Here is a 22,996-nt window from a genome sequence, read left to right as displayed (position 1 = left end):
GCAAATTAATAACAATGAAAACAAGCCAGTAACAAAACTTGATTCGAATCTTAGACACAGCAAAGGTGGAGTTTTGAGGATCCAAGCGGTACTCACCTGGGCAACCCCAAAATCAGTAGAAAAAGGAGAGCCCAGTTGACTAAGCTGGTTCCAATTTTCTGGTTTTCTGGGGGCTGCCAGAGGGAGCTGGCCTACGGATCCCACTTCTGGCACCAAAATGTTGTAGTGGAAAAACCACTAGTCTGTTTAAGTTTAAAAACAGAGAGTTGTTTTATGGTGAAGAAGCATTTTGCAAAATGGGAAATACAGTGCAAGAATAATCTGAACAAAGTGCTTCGGGGGCTGCAGTAATACAGAAGTTTATGAAGGAAAAAACCATACAGAAGGGGGGTATAACTGGTGAATTTCTGATTGGTTAACATTTTCAAAATTGCAGGTGGCAGAATCTCAGGTGACACATTTGCAGGAGCTGGCCTCCTTTTCAAGGGTGGCTCTGGGTGACAGGTTCAAGCTGACCATAAGTTCCTTGAAACACTTAAAATACAGTTATAGAGAACATTGTAAAAGGATCAGAAAAACAATTTTTTAGGGCATCTAAAGGAAATAAAGAAGGAGGAACAGTAGTTGGAACATATGGCCTTGATAAGAGAAATGACGCTGGAGATTGCATGATAGAATTTTGCAAAACCAATGACTTCTTCATTGTAAATATCTTTTTTCAACAACATAAACAGCAACTATACACATGGACTTTGCCAGATGGAATACCCAGGAATCAAATCAACTACATCTGTGGAAGGAGATGATGGAAAAGCTCAATATCATCAGTCAGAACAAGGCTGGGGCCGACTGCGGAACAGACTGTCAGTTGCTTATACGCAAGCTCAAGTTGAAGCTGAAGAAAATTAGAACAAGTTCACGAGAGCCAAAGTACAACCTTGGGTATATTCCATCTGAATTTAGAGACCATCTCAAGAATAGATTTGACACATTGAACACTAATGAGTGAAGACCAGATGAGTTGTGGAATGACATCAAGGACATCATATATGAAGAAAGCAAGAGGTCATTAAAAAGCCAGGAAAGAAAGAAAATACCAAAATGGATGTCAGAAGAAACTCTGAAACTTGCTCTTGAATGTAGAGTAGCTAAAGCAAAAGGAAGAAATGATGAAGTAAAATAACTGAACAGAAGATTTCAAAGGGTGGCTCGAGAAGACAAAGTAAGTATTATAATGAAATGTGCAAACACCTGGAGTTAGAAAATCAAAAGGGAAGAACACACTCAACATCTCTCAAACTGAAAGAACTGAAGAAAAAATGCAAGCCTCAAGTTACAATATTGAAGGATTCTATGGGGAAAATATTAAACGACTTAGGAAGCACCAAAAGAAGATGGAAGGAATACACAGAGTTATTGTACCAAAAAGAATTGGTCAATGTTCGGCCATTTCAGGAAGTAGCATATTGTCAAGAATTGATGGTACTGAAAGAAGAAGTCCAAGCTGCACTGAAGTATTGAGGAAAAACAAGGCTCCAGTAATTGACATAATACCAATAGAGATGTTTCAACAAATGCATGCAGTGCTAGAAGTGCTTGTTCATCTATGCCAACAAATCTGGAAGATGGCTACCTGGCCAACCGATTGGAAGAGATCCATATTTGTGCCCATTCCAAAGAAAGGTGTTCCAACAGAATGTGGAAATTATTTAACAATGTCATTAATATCACACTCAAGTAAAATTTTCCTGAAGGTCATTCAAAAACGGTTGCAGCAGTACATTGACAACGAACTGCCAGAAATTCAAGCCGGATTCAGAGGAGGCCATGGAACAAGCAATACCATTGCTGATGTCAGATGGATCTTGGCTGAAAGCGGAGAATACCAGAAAGATGTTTACCTGTGTTTTGTTGACTATGCAAACGCATTTGACTGTTAATCATAACAAATTACGGATAACATAGCAAAGAATGGGAACCCCAGAACACTTGATTGTGCTCATGAGGAACCTGTACATAGACCAAGAGGCAGTCATTCAAACAGAACAAGGCGATACTGTGTGGTGTGTGTCAGGGTTGTATCCTTTCACCATAGTTATTCAATCTGTATGCTGAGCAAATAATCTGAGAATCTGGACTATATGAAGAAGAATGGGACTTCAAAGTTGGAAGAAGACTCGTTAACAACCTGTGATGACATAACTTTGCTTGCTGAAAGTGAAGAGGACTTGAAGTACTTACTAATGAAGATCAAAGACTATAGCCTTCAGTGTTGATTATGTCTCAACACAAAGAAAACAGAAATCCTTGCAGCTGGACCAATAAGCAATATCACGATAAATGGAGAAAATATTGAAGTTGTCAAGGATTTCATTTTACTTGGATCAACAATCAATGCCCGTGAAACCAGCAGTCAAGAAGTCAAATGACATATTGCATTGGACAAATCTGCTGCAACAGATCTCTTTAAAGTGTTAAAAAGCAAAGATGTCACTTTAAGGACTAAGGTGTGCTTCACCCAAGCCATGGTGTTTTCAATTGCCTCCTATGCATGCAAAAGTTGGACAGTGAACAAGGAAGGCCAAAGAAGAATTAATGCTTTTGAATTATGGTGTTGGCAAAGAATGTTAAGCATACCATGGACTGCCAAAAGAACAAACAAATCTGTCTTGGAAGAAATACAGCCAGAATTCTTCTTAGAAGCGAAGATGGTGAGACTTCATCTCACATGTTATGATGGTTAAGATTGTGTGTCACTTGGCTGGGCCTTGATTCTCAGTGTTTTAATGTGATCACTCCCATGATTGTATATTCTGTGAGTAGCCAATCAGATGAAAGGGAATCTCCTTGAGGGTGTGGCCTGCATCTGAATATAAGCAGACATTCTGGCTTTTTGCTCTCTCTGGATCCTGCAGCTGCCTCCTGTCATCTCATCTCTGGTTCTTGGGACTTGAGCTGTCAGCTTATCTGCCGAACTTGGGATTCGTCGACCACCACAGCCTGTGAGCGGAGCCCTGCTCTTTGACCCGCCAATCTTGGGTTAGCCAGCCCCTGAAGCTATGTGAATCAGGAGAAACCTTGTGGTCTTGCCTGCCGATCTCGGAATTCGTCAACCTTCACAGTCTGTGAGTGGAAGCTCTGCTCTCCAACCTGCCGATCTTGGGTTCGCCAGCTTACCCAACTGAGTGACTTGGGAGAGGCCTCTACCCTGATCCACAGACTTGGGATGTTCTAGCCTCTACAATCGCATGAGCTGTTTCCTTGATATAAATCTGGCTCTCTCTATATGTTTATATGAGTTACTGGTTTTGCTTCTCCAGAGAACCCAGCGTAAGACACATACTTTGGACATGTTAGCAGGAGGGACTAGTCCCTGGAGAAGGACATCATGCTTGGTAAAGTAGTGCGTCAACAAAAAAGAGGAAGACCTTCAACAAGATGGATTGACACAGTGGCTGCAACAATGGGCTCAAGCATAACAATGATTGTGAGTATGGTGCAGGACCAGGAAGTGTTTCGTTCTGTTGTACATAGGGTCACTGTGAGTTGGAACCAACTTGATGGCACCTAACAACAACAACAAAAGAAACTTGGCTTAGCTACTGAAGTCACATATTTAACATTTTGTCTAACACCTGTACAGATTTAAATTATCTCTTATAACATCAACCATTTCTAACCACAAGCTCTTCCTTTCACAGTATAAGGTAAGTAAGACTGCATTTTTTTTCAAATTGCTTGTATCTAGGTCAAGGTACAGTGGAAAGGTTTACAGAAATGATATGCCATATTTAGAAATCTAAGATGGAGTCGCTTAAGACAAGGAGGGATTTGGCCTAGACCTTAGCCAGAAGTTTTAGTCATGTCAAGAAGCCTCAGTTTTGGAAGCCTCTTTCTCAATGCATATGAGGTGATTGAAAATACCATGGCTTGAGTCAGGTGCACCTTAGTCCTCAAAGTGATATCTTTGCTTTTTAACACTTTAAAGAGATCTTTTGCAGCAGATTTGTTCAATGCAATATGCCATTTGATTTCTTGACTGCTGCTTCCATGGGTGTTGATGGTTGATCCAAGTAAAATGAATCATTGACTATCTCAATATTTTCTCCATTTATCAAGATGTTGTTTATTGGTCCAGTTGTGATTACAAGCTAGATTACAGCCTAGAAAACCCTATGGGGCAATTCTTCTCTGTTACATGGGGTAATTCTTCTCTGTTACATGGGGTCACTATGAGTCGAAATCAACTTGACAGCTTCCAACAACAACAACAAAGGGATCATGAAACAAGAAAAAAATCAGAAGCACTGGCTTAAGTAAGGTATAGCCGGGCCAAGGGCTCAAATGATATCGCCAGAACACCATCTCATTTCTTTGGCTGCAGTCCTCCTTCCTTGGGGTTGGCTTTCTTCTCGGGCATGTGCTGGCAAAGATGGTCTCCGGGTACTCAAGGATTTTATATACCAACTTAGCAACCTCATAGGGGAGAATGCCCCCCATTGATAGCTCTAGTGAAGGTTACAGTTATAATTCTCCTTGGCCAGGCTTGAATCACGTGCCCACCCATATACCAATTATTGAAGCCAAAAGGAAGTGATTCACTTGGATCACATGTTCACCCCTGGAGCCTTAGGGCAGAGTCAGTCCTCCAGAACCACATGGATTGGTGAAGATGGAGTGGTTTCCCAGAGCAATGCTGCTCAGGCATAAAAAATGTTCTCCACCCAGGGAGTCTGAATTCTATGCTCAGGATTTAAAAGAACGACAACTCTGTTCTCAGTTAGAATTGTGACCCTTCCACTGTCAGCATCTTGAGACAATAGGGATTTTCTCTCCTTGCGAAGGAGGAGAGAGTCTGATTCCATACTCCAATCAGTTTGGGCCCAAACCACATGCACTAACAGAAGTTCTCCTTACGGATTAGCAATGCTGGCCCAATAGGAAGTTGTCTTTTTGCCGTTAGCTGTGCATACAATCTGCCTTAAAGTTGAGATTCCGTTCCTGAATGTCTAAAGATTTTCATTTCACGCCCATTTCTGTTGCTTGCAGGATGACTCTGGTCAGATAATTTAACCTTTTCATGCCTCTATGTCCTTACCTCTAACAATAATGTGGAGAAGAGGGGAGTTAGTCTCTTGCAGTTTTAACATTCTTTGAACCTGAGCAATGGAAGGTAGGAAAAGAAGTTATCCCAACCTTGGTCTGTCTATTACTATATTGAATATCCACCAAATGAGCTTGACATAATTTATTTTCAGATTACATATAAATTTCTATCAAATATTCGTTTCTTCAGTATTTTTATGATAATATAAAATCAAGGTTTTATCAGTTTACAAGCACCAAGTTCTATTGTTCACCACTTATCTTTTTCTTATTTCATTTGCTTATTATTTTCAGTCTCATTACTTTTAATATTAAATGTTGATTCCGTAAAATCCCATTTTTTTTTTTACAAAACATATTAAGAGCAAGGCCACAAGAGCCACAAAAAAAAATGCTTTTTCAGAAAAAAACTGTTCATTTACTTAGGAAACTTATTTTTTAAAAATATGTGCTTTGAATAATGGGGTGAAAGAAAAAATCAATGTTTCTCCTGTTATTCTTAATTTATAAATTAAGCTTAAATGGAAACCCCAATAAAAATTCCATAAATTACCCCTAAGAATTAGCCAATCTTCCCTACATATTTTCATTTTGTACCCATTATGTTTCCACTAAGATGCTAATATTACATAAAATAAGATTTTACTCTATTTTTTGTCTTTGAGCCCTTCAGAAGTTACTACTAAAAATCTCGGGGACCTCATACCATCAAGAAAGCAGTGCCGGGAGCAGACCGCGTCCTTTGGACTGGGGTTCCTGCGCAGAGAAGCTCCTAGTCTGGGGGAACACTGAAGAGAAGAAGGCCGACAGAGAGAGAAAGTCTTCCCCTGGAGCTGATGCCCTGAATTTGGACTTTTAGCCTACTTTGACTGTGAGGAAATAAACTTCTCTTCATTAAAACCATCCACTTGTGGTATTTCTGTTGTAGCAGCACTAGATGACTAAGACAATTTGGTACCGAGAGAGTGGGGTGCTGCTCTAACAGATACCTAAAATGTGGAAGCGGTTTTAAAACTGTGAATGGATAGACGTACAGCAGTGACAGAGGACCAGCAGCAGAGAACCAACAGCAGCAGAACCAGGAGACCAGTGGAAGACGGCGCTGGAGCCGACCCACGGAGCGAGAGAGCTGAGTGTCTGTGTGCATGACGCTTTCTGGTGGAGTGGGGTGCCTCCGGGCACTTATACCGGTGGAGCTACAGAGCTTTGGAACACTTGCCCCAGCAGGGCAGATGCAGGAGTGAGGCCCGAGGGCCAAGAGGCCACAGAAAACAGAAGCAGAAGCTGAAGAGACAAGGGACACAAGAAGCCAAGCTGCCTCAGTCTCAAAAGGTATGGCCATGACCTCAGGGGTTTCAAAGGGTGGAGCCATGGCCTCTGGTGCTTCTAAGGGTGGAGTCGCCACTCAGATGGACTGGGAGAATGGTGTGCCTAAAGCCAAGGGAGCAGAGTTGCTGTCCCAGTGGGCCTGGAGGGCGGAGCTGGGGCCCAGGGCCAAGGGGTTCCACTCAATATCCAGAGACTGTGGCCAATACCTAGAGTCTGGAGGGCAGGGCTATTGTGTAAATTGTCTCAGAGAACAGAGGATTATTTTCAAAGCCTTGAGGGCTAATGTAATGTGTTCTGCTAACTTGCTTGGTGCCTGTTATGCCTTCTTTCCCTGCAATTTCTCCCATTTGTAATGGAAATGTCTAGCTTGTGCCTGTTCTGCCATTGTACCTTTGGAAGCAGATAACTTGTATTCTAGATTTCACAGATGAAGAGGAATTTTTGGATTTTGGACTTGGAGTTAAGACTTTTGCTATAATATGATGGGGTGAATATGTTTTTCATGTTGCAAGGATATGATTTTTTGGGGGCCAAAGGGTGGAATGTCATGGTTTGAATTATGTCCCCCCAAAAATGTGTATATCAGTTTGTCTGGGCCATGATTCCCGGTACTGTGTGATTTTCCTATATGTTGTAAATCCTGCCTCTATGATGTTAATGAGGGAGGATGGGTGGCTGTTGTGTTAGTAAGGCAGGATTGGATCTACAAGACGGGACTGTGTCCTGAGGCAATCTCTTGAGATATAAAAGATAGAAGTGAGCAGTGAGACAGGGGGACCTCAGACCATCAAGAAAGCAGTGCCGGGACCAGAGCGCGTCCTTTGGACTGGGGTCGCTGCACCGAGAAGCTCCTAGTCCAGGGGAACACAGAAGAGAAGAAGGTTGACAGAGAGAAAAAGCCTTGCCCTGGAGCTGACACCCTGAATTTGGACTTCTAGCCTACTTTGACTGTGAGGAAATAAACTTCTTTTCGTTAAAACCGTCCACTTGTGGTATTTCTGTTGTAGCAGCACTAGATGACTAAGACAGTCCCCAAGTCTGGAATTATAATGTGAATTTGGCAATAAGATTATTCTATTGAAACGTTTCCCTTGCCTAGCATGATGCATGTCACAAAATATTCTTTAAAATAAATATGGCACAATATTTTAAAAAATTTTTACAGCAATCAGATATGTTTGTTCTGACATATATATTATTATTCCATATTGTTTGTTCTGAATTCTTTGAGTGATGTTTTGACTCATTTGAAATATAAGTATTTATGCATCTTTAATTAGGGTGATACTAAAATTTAAAAAAAAAATGTTTTCCAGATTAAAAAGAATGAATTTTGGTTAGTTAAAATTGTGTTAAATTCCATTCCTGATTGTTTTTGCAAGTAAAATGAATGTGCGTAAAAATGTGAGTTTTTTAAAGTAAAAGAAACAATCTATTGTGAATGACATGCCCTCATTGCCTTGTGTCAGTTTGCATCCATCATCATTCACTGCATTGACCCAAAGTGTATTTATAAACTGAATGACCTCATTGGCTGTTTAATTACATATTTACTGTATTTCATTATAGCAGGTGAAATTGAGTCAATATCTTTGAAGATTCTACTGTGTACTGATTTGAGTGGTGATGGATTGGGAAGGAGAAGGAGCAGTTTGTTCTCTCAAGCTTTGACAAGTTATGAACTATCTTTTTTCCCTAACATTTATTTTAAATGTATATCTAGGATATTTTGAAAGTTGTTGTAAACTGACATGCAAGTCAAAATCCCGAGAACACTTGACATCCTTAAAGATAAATTCGTGTTTTTTCGTCTTAGAGATTCTGGCACCAAGAAAACAGATGTGACAGTATCACTCCTGACATTAAACTGTGATGAATGTATCATATCAGTGCAAAATAAAAGCTATAACTTAGTAAAGAGTGTCTTTTGAACACAAATCCAAAAGTTCAACCAGACCATGAAATATACTGACCCTCCTAATAGTAACACATTTTTTTTTTTAATGTGGGCATTGTTTCTGTAACAAATTTTCAACTTCTACAGTTCTTATATCGTTTAAATGTAGACAATTTGTAAATTATTGAAATATGTTTATTCCATGTTCTTTTTATTATCTATTTCATAGGAAACTCAAGGTAAGATGTAAAAAATGAATACATTAAAATGGGTACGAGTTCAAAAAAAAAACTTACTACTAAAAATCAAATAACACATGTCATGTGTTGAACATTAAATATTACCTAGTCTTGATTGCATATTGTGTCTACTTCTTTGTTAAATTAACTTTTCATTAATTATATGTATGAACACAAAATTAAATTGTTACAAAAACCCACAGCAATTTTAACCTTGATATCCAACACAACTCACATTATCGCATACTTTTAAACAGAAAAAGTCTTAGCAAACACATTCCTTGAAAAGCATTCTAATTTCTTCCAGTACTGAGTAAGCTGGGACTTCTGGGTAAAAGATAAATTATCTTTAAATTTTTAATAAAAAGTTGTTCAAATTTTTAATAAAAAGTTGTTGTTGTTAGTTGCCATCAAGTTGATTTGGACTCAAGTCATGTTCAATTTTTGTATAACATTATTACAAAATTACATTGATAACCTGAAATTAGAACAACATTCATCCTTGAGTGTCCATTAATTGCCAGGTGTTGTGTATTTCTTTTCCTTTAAAGAGTAGATAACAAACAATCTTGGAGTAGGTAACAAGCAATTAAAACACAGAAGAAAGCCTGCACGTGTTTGTATTGAGTCAAACAAACAGAAATTTAATTGGAGAGTCCTATTTCAAGATGTATGGTTGGCTGCATATTATACTTGATATTTTCTTCAAATGGAAAAAAAAAAATCTGTCGTGCCAGTACCTTGATGTTTAACGTTTACAAAAACCACTTAAGTCACTGCTTCTCAAACGTGGCTGCACAGTAGAATTTCCCAGAGAGTTTTAAAAAATTCCAATGCCTGTGTCTCACCCCTGGAGATTCTGCTTTAATTGGTATGAGATGGGGGTTGTTCTATTAACTATTTTCTACCCCTTGGTAATTAGCCATCTGTATGGTATTTTTAGCCTGCATGTTTCATCAGCTGTAAGACTGTTTGGATTTGTCATTTCTTTATGGTGAACTGAACTCTGCACAGCAGTGCTTACTGTGCAGAAAGGCGGCAATGCCTCTCTTTGCCTTAATCTATTTTCCTCTCACTTCCTTACTCTTTCTCTCAAAGGAAGCAAGAGGGAGCGGCAGCAGCAGTGGCTGATGATCAGTGAGAAGTACCAAAGAAAGAAACGAGCTGCCTCCTCGGTTTTTTTCACACTGAGGATTCATTTACCATGTTTTTTTTAAATGTTCTCTACATCCTGCTGAAACTTTTGTTTTATTATTTTATTTTTTTGCAAGAAACAAATCACAACTTATTGCTGAAAAAATAAGTAAAAAGTTTTAGCACAACTTCTCTGTCTCTTTGGGACAAGTCAGAAAATTCTGAAGCAAACAGAAGCATAGTAAGTGCTCTCTTTCTTTTAAAGCTACTTCTGGGGAGGGAGGAGGCTATTGTAATGGTAAATTTCACTCGGAGAGGAAGAAAAGGCTAATAATCAATCAAAAATGAGGTATTCACTTGAATTTTTACCATTTTCTTGCTGTATTGTAAGACAATTTTAATTTTCTATGTCAAATATGCAGAAAAACATTTTGGTGTCTGTGTGTGAAAGACAAGCAATCTTCAGAGTAACACGGAAGTTTTTTTGGAAAGGAGTGGAGAGATATACACCACTCTTCAGTGAGATCTGGAATTCCCGGAGGAGGATTTACATTGAGAAATGTTAAAGTGAAAAACCCTCCTGGTTCAGCATCCTGGAGTTAAGCTTGGAAGAACATTTTACATCCCGAAGAACTCCTTTCTGGAAACCTTTCTTTTGGCTGGTGTGTATCACGAAGAATGGGGTAACATGTGCTATAGAAACACTGCTTTCCTAAATCTGCTCTAGGCATTTTAAATTTAACTCAAGGGACCATGTGTTTGGCACGATGAGGGCCACGGAGAACTTCAATGAGACCAGTGCCACGCTAAACCCTAACGCGACCCCTGAGGGAAGGTACATTTATCTGGAAGTGTTCCTGCAGGGAGGAGCTCCCTGGGGTTTTACTTTGAAAGGTGGTCTGGAGCAAGGAGAACCGTTAATCATCTCTAAGGTATATTTCTTTTTCCCATATCATCCTTATTTAAATGGTTTCTTCAACTTTCAAACTTTCAACAGATTTGTCAAAATGCAAAATGATGCTGAGGATTGCCTGAATATTACTTAATTTGATGTTTCATACCTTTCTGATTATCTGGAAATATTTTGCATAGCTTGGTGATTGAAAGAAAAAATGTGTCTAGCTCATTTACTGTATGAAATCCTGGGAAAAATGTGCTTGTTCCATGGATAATCTCTTTTTGTGAATGAAATAGTATAAAACCTGTTGCCACATGATCTTTTCAGTTATAAATCAGATTAAAGATTTAAAACAAGGCTACCGTGGTGGCATGGTATACAGTTGTATATGCATGCTTTTATTCAGACATGGCTAGAAAAATATCTGCTATTTCTTCTTTCAACTGAAAATATCTAGCATTTTAAACATTTTAGAATTTATTAATAATTCTGGATAATTGATGGCATAAATATTGCTGTTTTTTTGCATACTCAGGAGAATTAAATCAGCTTTTGGTATAGTTCAAGAGCAGAACATCATTTCTGCTCTACTATCTATCTGTGCATTTTTAAATCGATTTTTAAAGTCAGTCATCCTGCAGCATGCCCCAATTCTTCATTTATCTTTTGGTATGGGTAGGCATAACTGTTGAACAGAAACTTTTTGTGCGTTAGGGTTAGTATTTTTGTGTTTCTCCCAAACTACAGAGATTAACGTGACTTGTTATAGTATTTGTTTTAAAGCTTCAGGACATTATGCAGTTAATACAACAGAGTGTAAATGCCTTTTCACACATATGCTTTGCTCAAGAAACGTGTAATTGAAGGAGAAATTTTTTTTAGTTCAAGGATGGGAAAAGGATAAATATGCATTTCATCTGAGCTCTGTTACCTGTTTAAGATTATTTTTCATATCCCCAAAAGTATATCTTTTGAGGGAGGTCAAAGAGATTCTTGTTGTGGAAGAATTCCCCGGTGGGAATTGATTTCCACAGCAAATCAATCAAGACTGTGCAGGATACTGCTGCTAGCTGTTTGACTTTTCCCAAGGAAAAGATAAATATGTATATGTATGAGTATCAGAAAAGAAGGCTTCCAGCTATTAATAACTGAAAACCTGCTTTCTAGTAGCCTAAGGAAAATGAGATTTATTTTTCCCATATTACAAGAAGTCTGGAGGTAGGCTGTCCAGGCAAAGAGCTGCAGCTCAAAAATGTCCTTAAGGACCTGTCTTGTCTCTCCACTCTGCCATCCTTATGATGTTAGCTTTTGTTTTTCATGGTTACATGATGGATTCTGCACCTCAGGCATCGCATCTTCATTCTGGGCAGGGTTTTGTCTTTTTGTTTGGAAAGGGACTCCCTCCCCATCAGACTTTTGCTTACATCTCATTGACCAGAACTGTGCCACATGCCTATCCTTAGACAATCGCTGGCCAAGGGAAATGAGATTTTCATGGCTAGTTTAGACCAATAGGATTTATCTCCTGGGTTCTGCAATAAGGACCTAGGAATCTCTGCCCACTATTTTAAAAAATTGGGGTTCTGTTTGCAGAAAAAAGGAGGAAATTGCTGCTGAATTGACAGCTGAGAATGTCTGTTATGAACATAAATATCATCTCTGCATTTTAAAAGTCTGGTTGGACACTCAATATGCCTGGCCTTTAATGATAAAATATTGTTTAGCTATATATTAGAATACAATTTGCTATCAGCAGACCTAATCCTGCCACGAATAAGTCAGCCTCTCTGAGCCTCCATTTTATCTGCAGAATAGGGGCATACTACTATCTATCATGGAGTCCTGGTTGTGCAGTTGTTAAGAGCTTGGCTGCTAACCAAAAGTTCGGCAGTTCGAATCCACCAGCTGCTCCTTGGAAACCCTATGGGGCGGTTCTACTCTACTCAGTGGCAATGGGTTTGGGTTTTGTGAGTTTATGATCTATCTTAGTGGGCTGTGTAGGGATTAAATGAGATCATACAGTTAGGGCATTAGCATAGTACCTGGTACATAGAAGGAGCTCAATAATTTTTTTTTCTTCTTTTCTTTGAAGTGATTGTCTCACTTTATTTATTTTTAATTTTTTTTTGCAAAAATATGTACAAAAAAGGACACAATGTTTCATCAAATTCTGCGTATACAATTAAGTGACATTGTTTACATTCTTCAAGTTGTGCAATCGTTCTTGTTATCCTTATCCAAATTATTCCACCACCATTAACATAAAGTCACTGCCCACTAAGCTTCTCATCTAACCTTTTGGGATGGTGTTGTTAATTTTCCACACAGATAAATCTTTGAGAGGGCACCATGCTCAAGGCAGACATGCTTTACTAACTAGGCTAAATTTTTGTTTGGTTCAAAGCAGACTTCCGGGAAAAGTTCTGGTTTGAGGTTTAAAGTTTAAAGATTATCTCAGGGCAATAGTTTCAGGTGTTCATCTAGCCTCAATGGCTCCAGAAGTTCTGGATTCCATTGAGAGCTCAATAAATCTTAACAAAGATTAAAGTTGCTTTTATTGTTCTAGCAGACATTTGTATCAGAATACAGATTTGGCTACTATACAAAAATCCAGAATAACATAATTTAAACAATGTTGTTGTTGTTAGCTGCTGACGAGTCAATTCCAATTTATGGCGAACCCATGTGTTACAGAGTAGAACTGCTCCGTAGAATTTTCTTGGGAAGGATTCCCTGGGTGGCACAAACGGTTAAGCACTGGACTGCTACCTGAAAAGTTGGCGGTTCAAACTCACCCAGTGGCAACTCAGAAGTAAAGCCTGGTGATCTGCTTCTGAAAGGTCACAGCCTTGAAAACCCAATGGAATGCAGTTCGACTCTGCACACTTGGGGCCTCCATGAGCCAGAGTTAACTCAACTACCAACAGCAATAATCTTAATAGAAGCAGATTGCCAGGATTTTCTTCTGCAGTACTGAACCATCAACCTTTAGGTTAGCAGTCAAGTGAAAACCGTTTGTGCCACCTAAGGACCTTAACTTAAACAATATAGGAGTTTATATATCTCTCATATGACAGTCTGAGCTTAAGTCCAAAAAGATGGCTCTATGGTGTCAGGGACTCAGGTTCCTTCTGTCTTATTGTTCCCACCCATGGGGTGATGCCCTGTCTGCATAGTCCAACATGATATGCCACCAGATCTGCTTTCCAGTCAATGAGAAATGGGAAAGCGGAGAGAGAGAGGCCATTTTCCTTCCTTTCCAGGGCACTATCTAAAACTGCTCTGTCCATATGGTAGCCACCAGCCACGTGGTTATTTCCATTTAAATGAAAATCGATTAACATTAAATAAAATCTTTAAAAATTTAAGTAAAATTTAAAAACTTCAGTTACTCATGAGTGCTAGCCACATCTCATGCGCCACATTTCTCCAAAGCCCTCCACATCTTGTCTGTTGGGCAAACTCCTACTCATGCAAGCTCCATTTCTTCCTCTCTGAAGTATTCCTGATTTCTTAAGCTGACTTAAGCAGTCCGTCTTCTGTTCTCCTACAACATTCTCTTATTACCCTGAATCATAGTTTTTTATTTATGTTAATTGATTCTCAGAAGTCTGTGAGCCTTTTTAGGGCAGGGACTATTTTCTTTCTTTTCTTTTCCACCATATCTAACCCAGAGCCTGGATAGCAATGGAAGAAAATATGCTGAGTAAATGAAACAGTATGTACTTTGCATTTCCAGGATCTAGCACAATGCCTGGCACAGAGTAGGTGCTCATGAACTTTTATTGCATTAATAAGTAAGAGACAGAGAGGCAGGCAGTTTAAGCAGGGAGGCTGAGTCCCATGAGATCAGGCTGCTAGGTAGATCCCCAGAGATGGAGCATGTATTAGTTTCCTATTACTGCTGTAACAAGTTACCACAAAACTTAGCGGCTTACAATAACACAAATTTATCATCTCACAGTTCTGTTGGTCAGAAATCTGACAAAAGTCTAACTGGGCTAAAATCAAGGTGTCGGCAGGGCTATGTTCCTTTCTGGAGACTCTAGGGAAGAATCCATTTCCTTGCTCTTTCCATATTCCCTGGCTCATGGTCCCTTCCACCATCTTCAAAGCCAGCAACAGCAGGTTGAGTCTTTTGCTTCTGCCTCCCTCTTCCATTTTTAAGGACCCTTACATTGGGCTCACCAGGATGGCCTCCCTAGTTTAAAGTCAACTGATTATCAACCTTAGTTCCATATACAACCTCAATTCCTCTTTGCCATGTAACCTATCCTATTCACAGGTTCTAGGAATTAGGACGTGGACATCTTTGAGGTGAGCATTATTCTGTCTACCACAGGGTGTTTGAGCATCAATAAAAGTCCATATAATTAAGGTAGTATCAGGGATGAGACTGTGGTGAAATTTAGTGGTTGATTGTGCGTACCTCAGATCTTCTTTCTAGAACAATGGAAAAAGTGCAGGTTAGCAATACACTACTAACCATATGTCCACTCTTCCCCCAAGCTAGGTGACCTCCATTGTAGGAGAAGGGAAAGGATAGTACACATTGAGTCATACATATGAAAGGCACGTACGCATTATACAAAGCAGTTGTAAGCTCCCAGGTTCTGGATGACAATATACCAGTAATGAATGAAGTATCATTTTTCCTTAGGTACAAATGAGGTTGGAGAATGAATGGGGAAAAGGAACTACAATAGGGTGGCAATAAAAGAAATTATTTTAACATTGCTTTCTTTGAGATTTAATGTCCTTGGAAACGAAAGGTGGGGTGGAGGAGAGAGAACTTCAAAAAGAAAGGGCGATATTTTTTTAAAATAGTGATTATAAGTGGAAACTCAAGTAATTCAATAGTTCAGGAAGTTGGCAGCATGACTTTATTATGATTCACTCTGTATAGTGGCCGGGAGAAGCAGCTCTACCTGCACCCCTAGTGCTCATAGGGATACACCCGCCACCAGGGTTCATAAATTGAGTAACAACAATACTAACAACAAACAACAATAACAAGTGCTGGCACTTACTAAGTGCTTACTATGTGCCAGGCCCTGTTCTAAAATTTCCACAAATATTAACTTATTGAATTTTCACAACTCCACAAGGAAGGTAATATTATTATCCCAATTTTATACATGAGACACAGAATTCGAGTAACTGTTGGAGCTTTCATAGCTAGTAAGTGACAGAACTGGTATTTGAGCCCAAGTATTCTGGTTTGAGTCCATGCCTTTAACTCATTACACCATTTAGTCCTCATTGCCTTCCACATATTGGGCTCTGTTTGGATTCTAGAGCTATTATGTTGGTGAAATATGGGATTGATCTTCATATGTATGTATATATATGTATGGGAGCCCTGGTGGCACAGTGGTTAAGTGCTCGGCTGTTAACCCAAAGGTTGGTGGTTTGAATTCACCAGCCGCGCTGGAAGAGAAAGATGTGGTAGTTTGCTTCCGTAAAGATTTACACCCTTGGAAACCATATGAGGCAGTTCGACTCTGTCCTGTAGGGTGACTATGAGTCAGAATTAACTCGATGGCAGTGGGTTTTTATATAGCCACTCCTTGGAAATCCTATGGGGCAATTCTACTCTGTCCTGTAGGGTTGCTATAAGTCAGAATCGACTCAACAGCAATGGGTTTGGAGCCCTGGTGGCACAGTGATTAAGAGTTCAGGCTGCTAAACACAAGCTTGGCAGTTCGGATCTACCAGCCACTCCTTGGAAACTCTATGGGGCAGTTCTACTCTGTCCTATAGGGTCGCTATGACTCAGAATCGACTCGATGGCAGTAGGTTTGGTTTTCTCGGTAAGTATATAAAGCCTATATATATAGAATTTATATCTATAAATACAAAGATTTATATACGTGAATATGTAGATTCATATAACGTAAATACATAGAGTTATATACATAAATATAGATTTATATAGGTAAATATATAGATTTATGTACATAAATATATACACTTATATATGTAGTCTTTGTATATAGATTTTTATATACATCTATATATTACCTATATAGATTTCAGGAGCGCTGGTGGCACAAATTGTTAAGTGTTCGACTATTAAACGAAAGGTTGACAGTTCAAGCCCACCTAGTGGCTCCATGGCAGGAAGACCTGGCAATCTGCTCCTATAAGATTACATCTTAGAAAACCCTTTGAGGCAGTGCTATACCACCACCACCCTCTTCCTATCAATCCAAATCACAGCCTTTCTCTAGGCCTTGCCCGCCATGGCTTCTCTCACTAACTCCATCCCATTACCATTCTTTATCTATGTGGGGGTGTGTGTGTGGTGTGAAGTCAGAGGAACCCCCAAACAGATGTCCTCAGGCTTCTTATTGGCCGCCACCGCTCCGATTTTAAAACGAATCCTGTCACTGAGTTCTTCTTGGCTTAGAGTCCTTTTTATGATCCCTCCTCTGGAGAGAATCAGCCGAAACATCCTAGTCAACCTGCCATTTTAAAGTGGAAAATTGCTTAACTTCACTGTGAGAAACCTTGGGAATGCAAATACTACATGCATTAGAAAATTACTCATCTGCAATATAATTAAATTGTCTGGATGACTATGTTAAGAGTTCTTCATTTCTGGATTTTCTATATCCATTTGTCCAGATTCAGCACTTTTTGACCCAGCTGCCTTAGTGCTCCTCAGTTTCAACACACTAGCATCAGCCATATAATCTCTCTGGGCCCATTTGTTCTGCAGGAAAACAGGTCCTATTTCACCAGTTCTTCAGCCACAGTCCTTGAGTTCAATTTGAAATGGATTTTTAGGCAGTTCCGCAAGATGCTGGCCTGGTTAATTTGGTTTACTTCAAAATCATCATCCCTATCTCTTTCCAAGAAACAAGCTGAGTTAAACTTGTTTATTCTGACATTTTGAAATAGTCAATCCTTTCTGAGGTTCTCTTTTCACCTTTCTTGTTTTTCCCTTTAACATTTTTGCCCTTCATGCCAGGTCCCTGGGTGGCACAAATGGCTTGAACTCAACTACTTACCTAAAGGTTGGCAGTTTGAACCCACCCAGCAGCACCACAAAAGAAAGTCCTGGCAATCTGCTTCTGTAAAGATTACAGCCAAGAAAACCCTATGGAGCACAGTTCTTCTCTGTAACACATGGGCTTGTCATGAGTTGGAATCAACTCAATGGCAATGGGTTTGGTTCTTTGTTTTTTGACCTTCATGCCAGGGTATCCTCATCTCTGTGCTGCCCTGAAAATAAATTGTTTGTTTTTCATTGTTCAACCCACCTGAATTTGCATTAATTCCTCCTTCCTCTCATCCCCCAGTACCTTTAATCATGCGGTCTTCTAAAACAGGTAGCTGTTTGCATGTTGGTACCCTGCCAATAAATCGAAATAGTTTTGAGGTCAGGGAATGGGTTTCCCTCATGCTGTATCTCCTGCTTCTCCTAGTAAAATACTTTTTACACACAGCCAATCTTCAATAAATGTTAAATGAATCATAGCATTTAGCAGCTATAAGGAATCTCAGCAATCATCTAATCCAACTTCCTTGTTAAACAGAGATAAAACTGAAACACAAAAATTCACTTACTTGCCTAGATGATTTCTGCCTTAGCAAACAAACTGTGTGTGTGTTTATACGTGTGTGTTAAAGCACAACTACCAGTTGCCATGGAGTTGACTCCAACTCATGGTGACCCCATGTATGTCAGAGTAGACCTGGGCTCCATAGGATTTTCAATGGCTGATTTTTTGGAAGTCGATCACCAGGCCTTTCTTATGAGGTACCTCTGGGTGGATTTGAACTTCCAACCTTTCAGTTAGCAGCCAAGCACATTAACTATTTGTACCACCCAGGGACTCTGAAAGCACAACTAACTAATAAAGGATTAATTACTTTGTAGTTGTGCCTTTCATACTTTCATATGAATCCTAGCTCTCCAGTTAGGCTGTTAACTTCTAGAAGCTGAGGACTTTTCCTTTCTCCTTCCCTTCCTTCATTCCTTCCTTCTTTTCCTTTTGTTATCCACAGTGCTTAATCTATGCATAACAATGAAGAAGAATATAAACAAATGTTATTGAAGACCTTCTTGGAAATCTTTGTTAGAAAGATATTTAGGGCAGTGTGCAAACATGATACTAGAAAAACCTGTTAAAACTTTATTTATTTATTTTTTTAAGACAAGTAGGTTGAGTTTAACTCTCTATTTAATGATGCCTTGCACATATTTAATGCTTGGTAAATGTCTTTTGAATTGATTTAGATTGGAGAAGAAAGGAGAAATTCATGTTTTTATTTAACCTTTAAAAAATTACCTAAACTCTAGCTACAGTGTTGTGTGTTCTTAGACAAAAAACTAAGCTTGTTATCCTATCAGTGGCGTTGGAAATAACTTTTATTCATGTAGCATACTGAGGTGGTGTGACATATGGGTTTTGCCGTCAGTAAGAACTTTGCTTTCTTTTGAGCTAATAGATTTACAAGTCATTGACTCCTGCACAGAAAACACAATTTAATTTAAGAAATATTCATCAGTCTCATTTTAGTGAGCCCCCACTGTGACTGGAGACACGTAACGAGGGACTTTCAATCAATCTTTGGAAAAACAAAACCTCAAAGGACATTCTGGATCTTAACTAACCAGTAGATAGATTTTTCCATGTCTCTCCCTTTGATCTAGTTCTAAACAGCAAACATCTTGATCCAAAAACCTGCAGAACTGGAGTCCTCACACTTGGTCCATTCCCAGAGTCCATCCATCTCTCCCCTTCTGACATTCCAGGCGCTCCCAAATGAGGCAAAGTTTCTCTCCTCAATCCAAGCACTGTTTTTCCCCTCTTCTAATGACCTTTCCCACCAAAGATAAATTGATAAACTGTTTGTGTATCTCAATCTGTAGAATAGAGGGAGCAATTCTTTCCTGCCTGCAGAGGAAGCTTTCCTAGCGTGGCAGATAGATGTGCAGAGGACTTAGTTCTGGGCATTTGAGCCTGAATTTGGTCTTACGTCAACTGTACTTTTTCTTTCCTCAGCTGTTCCTGCATCTATTCATTATATTGTTCTCCATTTTGAACTGCATTTTGTCTTGAAAATTTATGGGATTTTTATCTAAAGTATTTTTTAAATGCTCTTTGGTATGTTTGTGTTAATGGAAGTTTGTAATTTCTATATTATCTTTTTCTTTTTTTTCCTTCATTTTAGTCAGGGCAGTCCAGTGTAGCAACATATACATCCTGGACAATATAGGACTTAGAGTGATAATAAATAAGTTCATTTCAACCATAGTCTTTGCTGGCTATGTGACCATGACCAAGTAACTTAGCCTTCCTGAACCTCAGTTTCTTCATCATTAAAAGTGAAACCGTTCTCACCTAGTGGGGTTGTCATAAGAATCCAATGGATTAAGCTTTGAAATGACAAAATGCAATCCAGATGTTATTTATGATATGATGATATGGACTGGCGGTAGAATAGTAGAGGACAAGAAGTTAGTAACTCATATGACAAAGATGACACTTGGCTGATTTTCTGTATCATGGCCAGTAGTTGCTATTTCACACTGAGACACTGAATAGATAATTCCCTGCCTTCATAGAGGAGCTTATATTCCAATAAAGAGATTGGCAATGAATATGTTTGTACATGATAATTTCAGAGTATGGTAAGTGTTATGAAAGGAAAAACAACAACAACAATATGATGGATTCCAAAGTGGTAGTGGATGTTGGGTGGGGTATGGGGAACAGGATTTAATTCTTGTTAGTTACCTTCAAGTTAGCTCTGACTCATGGTGACCTTATGTATAACAGAAGGAAACATTACCCAATCCTGCACCACCTTCATGATCACTGGTACGTTTAAATCCATTGTTGTGGCTATCGCATTGAGGGTTTCCCTCAGTTTCGTTGACCCTCTACCAAACATGATGTCCTTTTCTAGCAATTGGTCTTTCCTGATGACATGTCCAAAGTAAGCGAGCTGAAGTCTTACAATCCTTCTAAGGAGCATTCTGATTGTAGAAGAAATACAGCCAGGATCGACCAAGAGAAGGGTTTCCTGAGGAGATGACATTTGAGCTAAGACCTAACAGATGGGTAATAAGAAATCAGACATGCAAAGAGATTTAGAAGTTGGGCTGAGACAGGAAAGTCTTGGAATGTTCCAGAAATAAAAAGAATATCAGTTATTAGAGCAAGCAAGTGGTGTAAGATGAGGACAGAAAGGTAGGTGGGGTGCAGATAATATAGGACCTTGTAGGCTGTAGGAAGGACCTTGGATTGTATTTAAACGCCGTGTAATGAGGGTATATCGCACTATGAGTCCTTACTCATAGTGAGATCAACCAATTGCATGTATATTTAAACTCTAACCCATTGCTGTTGAGTCAATTCTGACTCATAATGACCCTATAGGACAGAGTAGAACTGCCCCATAGACTTTCCAAGGAGTGGCTGGTGGATTTGAACTGCCGACATTTTGGTTAGCAGCCATAGCCCTTAACCACTTTTTATTCTGGCTCTTAAAGCCATCTTGTCTTCTCTCCCTCATATATGTTTTAAGGCACTTCCTGGGTCTACAACAGGACCAACCAAACCAAACCAAACCCACTGTTGTTGATTCTGACTCATAGAGACTCTATAGGACACAGTAGAGCTGCCCCATAGGGTATCCAAGGCTATAAATCTTTACAGAAGCAGACTGCCAGATCTTTCTCCTGTGGAGTGGCTAGTGGGTTCGAATCGCCGACTTTTCAGTTAGCAGCTGAGCACTTACCTGCCGTACCACCAGGGCTCCTCTACTACAGGACAGCACCTTCCAAGAGACAGCTGTCAAAATTCATTGTAACTTATGGAATGATACACAAATAAGCAGTAAATATTCTTTTTATAATTGGTTGAAAGACGGTTGTCCTCTACCCTATAACTGTTGATCTCTTGGGTTATTTTTCAGCTCCAGGTCGATAAGATTTACTTGGAGTTGCTTTTGTCTAATAATATGACTAACTTTACTGAGATCCTGCTCACTTAAGTTTCACAAAACTCTGTGAGGTGTATGTCCTATTATTATTTCCATTTCGTAGATAAGAAACTAGAAGCTTGCTTAGGGCCATAGAACAAGTTAGGGGCAGATTTAAAACCTTTTAAACTTTAAACCTGAGAAATACCTTTTAAAGTAAAAACTGCATTGCCATTTTGTACTCCAAAGAATCCTTCAATTTACTTTCCCTTACATCATGATAAACTAGTAGAAGAACTGGGGTTTATGAAGTGTATGAAAAAGTCAGTCAACTCAATGTTGTCTTTAAGATAACCTGTATCGTGAAATGGAGACTATTCCTGGCTCAACCAGTTAGGTGTCAAACGTCTAGAATTAAACTGGACTCCTTACATCTCCCTAGACCCTGCTTCCTGCTACCTTTTACTTCTGCTAGATTCTAACCTTGGTCTTAATTCACCACTCTGTTGTTTTTCAATTGAGATCTTGTTGTCTTTTATCTTCAGGCTCAAGAATCATCTTTGCCTTTGTTTCTCTCTCCTTGCCTCCTCAATAGACTTAAACTTTTGCTGCTGTTAGTTGCTGTCAAGTCATCTCCAACTCATGGTGACCTTATGTATAGTAGAATGAAACATTGCCTGATCTTGCGCCATCTTCATGATTGTTGGTACGTGTTATGGATTGAATTATGTCCCCCTAAAAAATGTGTGTCAACTTGACTAGTCCATGATTCCCAGTATTGTGTGATTGTCCACCATTTTGTCATCTGACATGATTTTCCTATGTGTTGTAAATCTATTTCTATGATGTTAATGAGGTGGGATTAGTGGCAGTTATGTTAATAAGACAGGATTCAATCTACAGGATTAGATTGTGTCTTAAACCAATCTCTTTTGAGATATAAAAGAGAGAAGCCAGCAGAGAGACATGGGGACATCATACCACCAAGAAAGCAGTGCCAGAAGCAGAGCACTTCCTTTGGACCCGGGGTTTCTGTGCTGAGAAGCTCCTAGTCCAGGGGAAGACTGATGATGAGGACCTTCCTCGAGAGCCAACAAAGAGAAAAAGCCTTCCCCTGGAGCTGATGTCCTTATTTTGGACTTCTAGCCTACTAGACTGTGAGAGAATAAACTTGTGTTTGTTGAAGCCATCCACTTGTGGTATTTCTGTTATCGCAGCACTAGATAACTGAGACAGTATGTTTGAGTTCATTGTTTTGTCTATTGGATCAATCCATCTCATTGAGGGTTTCCCTTGTTTTCGCTGACCCTCTACTTTACCAAACAAACTTAGCTTGAGCCTAAACCTAGGGTTTACCTCCTTGGCTGGATACATTCCATCACATGGATAGGCATGATAGAACCTCACCACAAAAATCAGTCCTGGTTACCCAAAGGAGAAACATTAAGCAAA

At 39.3% G+C, this 22,996-nt stretch overlaps 1 protein-coding gene across 1 annotated transcript in view; it reads left to right on the top strand.

Moving 5' to 3' along the window:
- Positions 1 to 10,472: 10,472 nt before the first annotated feature.
- Positions 10,473 to 22,996, top strand: part of SHROOM3 (shroom family member 3) — a 411,264-nt gene continuing 398,740 nt past the window's right edge. Inside the window, exon 1 of the mRNA XM_004383125.2 lies at positions 10,473 to 10,637. Within this exon, the coding sequence (XP_004383182.1) occupies positions 10,473 to 10,637 (165 nt within the window). The remainder of the gene's footprint in view (positions 10,638 to 22,996) is intronic.

The sequence above is a fragment of the Trichechus manatus genome, unplaced genomic scaffold (assembly GCF_000243295.1).
Source record: "Trichechus manatus latirostris isolate Lorelei unplaced genomic scaffold, TriManLat1.0 scaffold00105, whole genome shotgun sequence".
NCBI lineage: Eukaryota > Metazoa > Chordata > Mammalia > Sirenia > Trichechidae > Trichechus > Trichechus manatus.
Note: the sequence above shows the minus strand (reverse complement) of the source record. Positions and strands in the feature narration are given on the sequence as shown.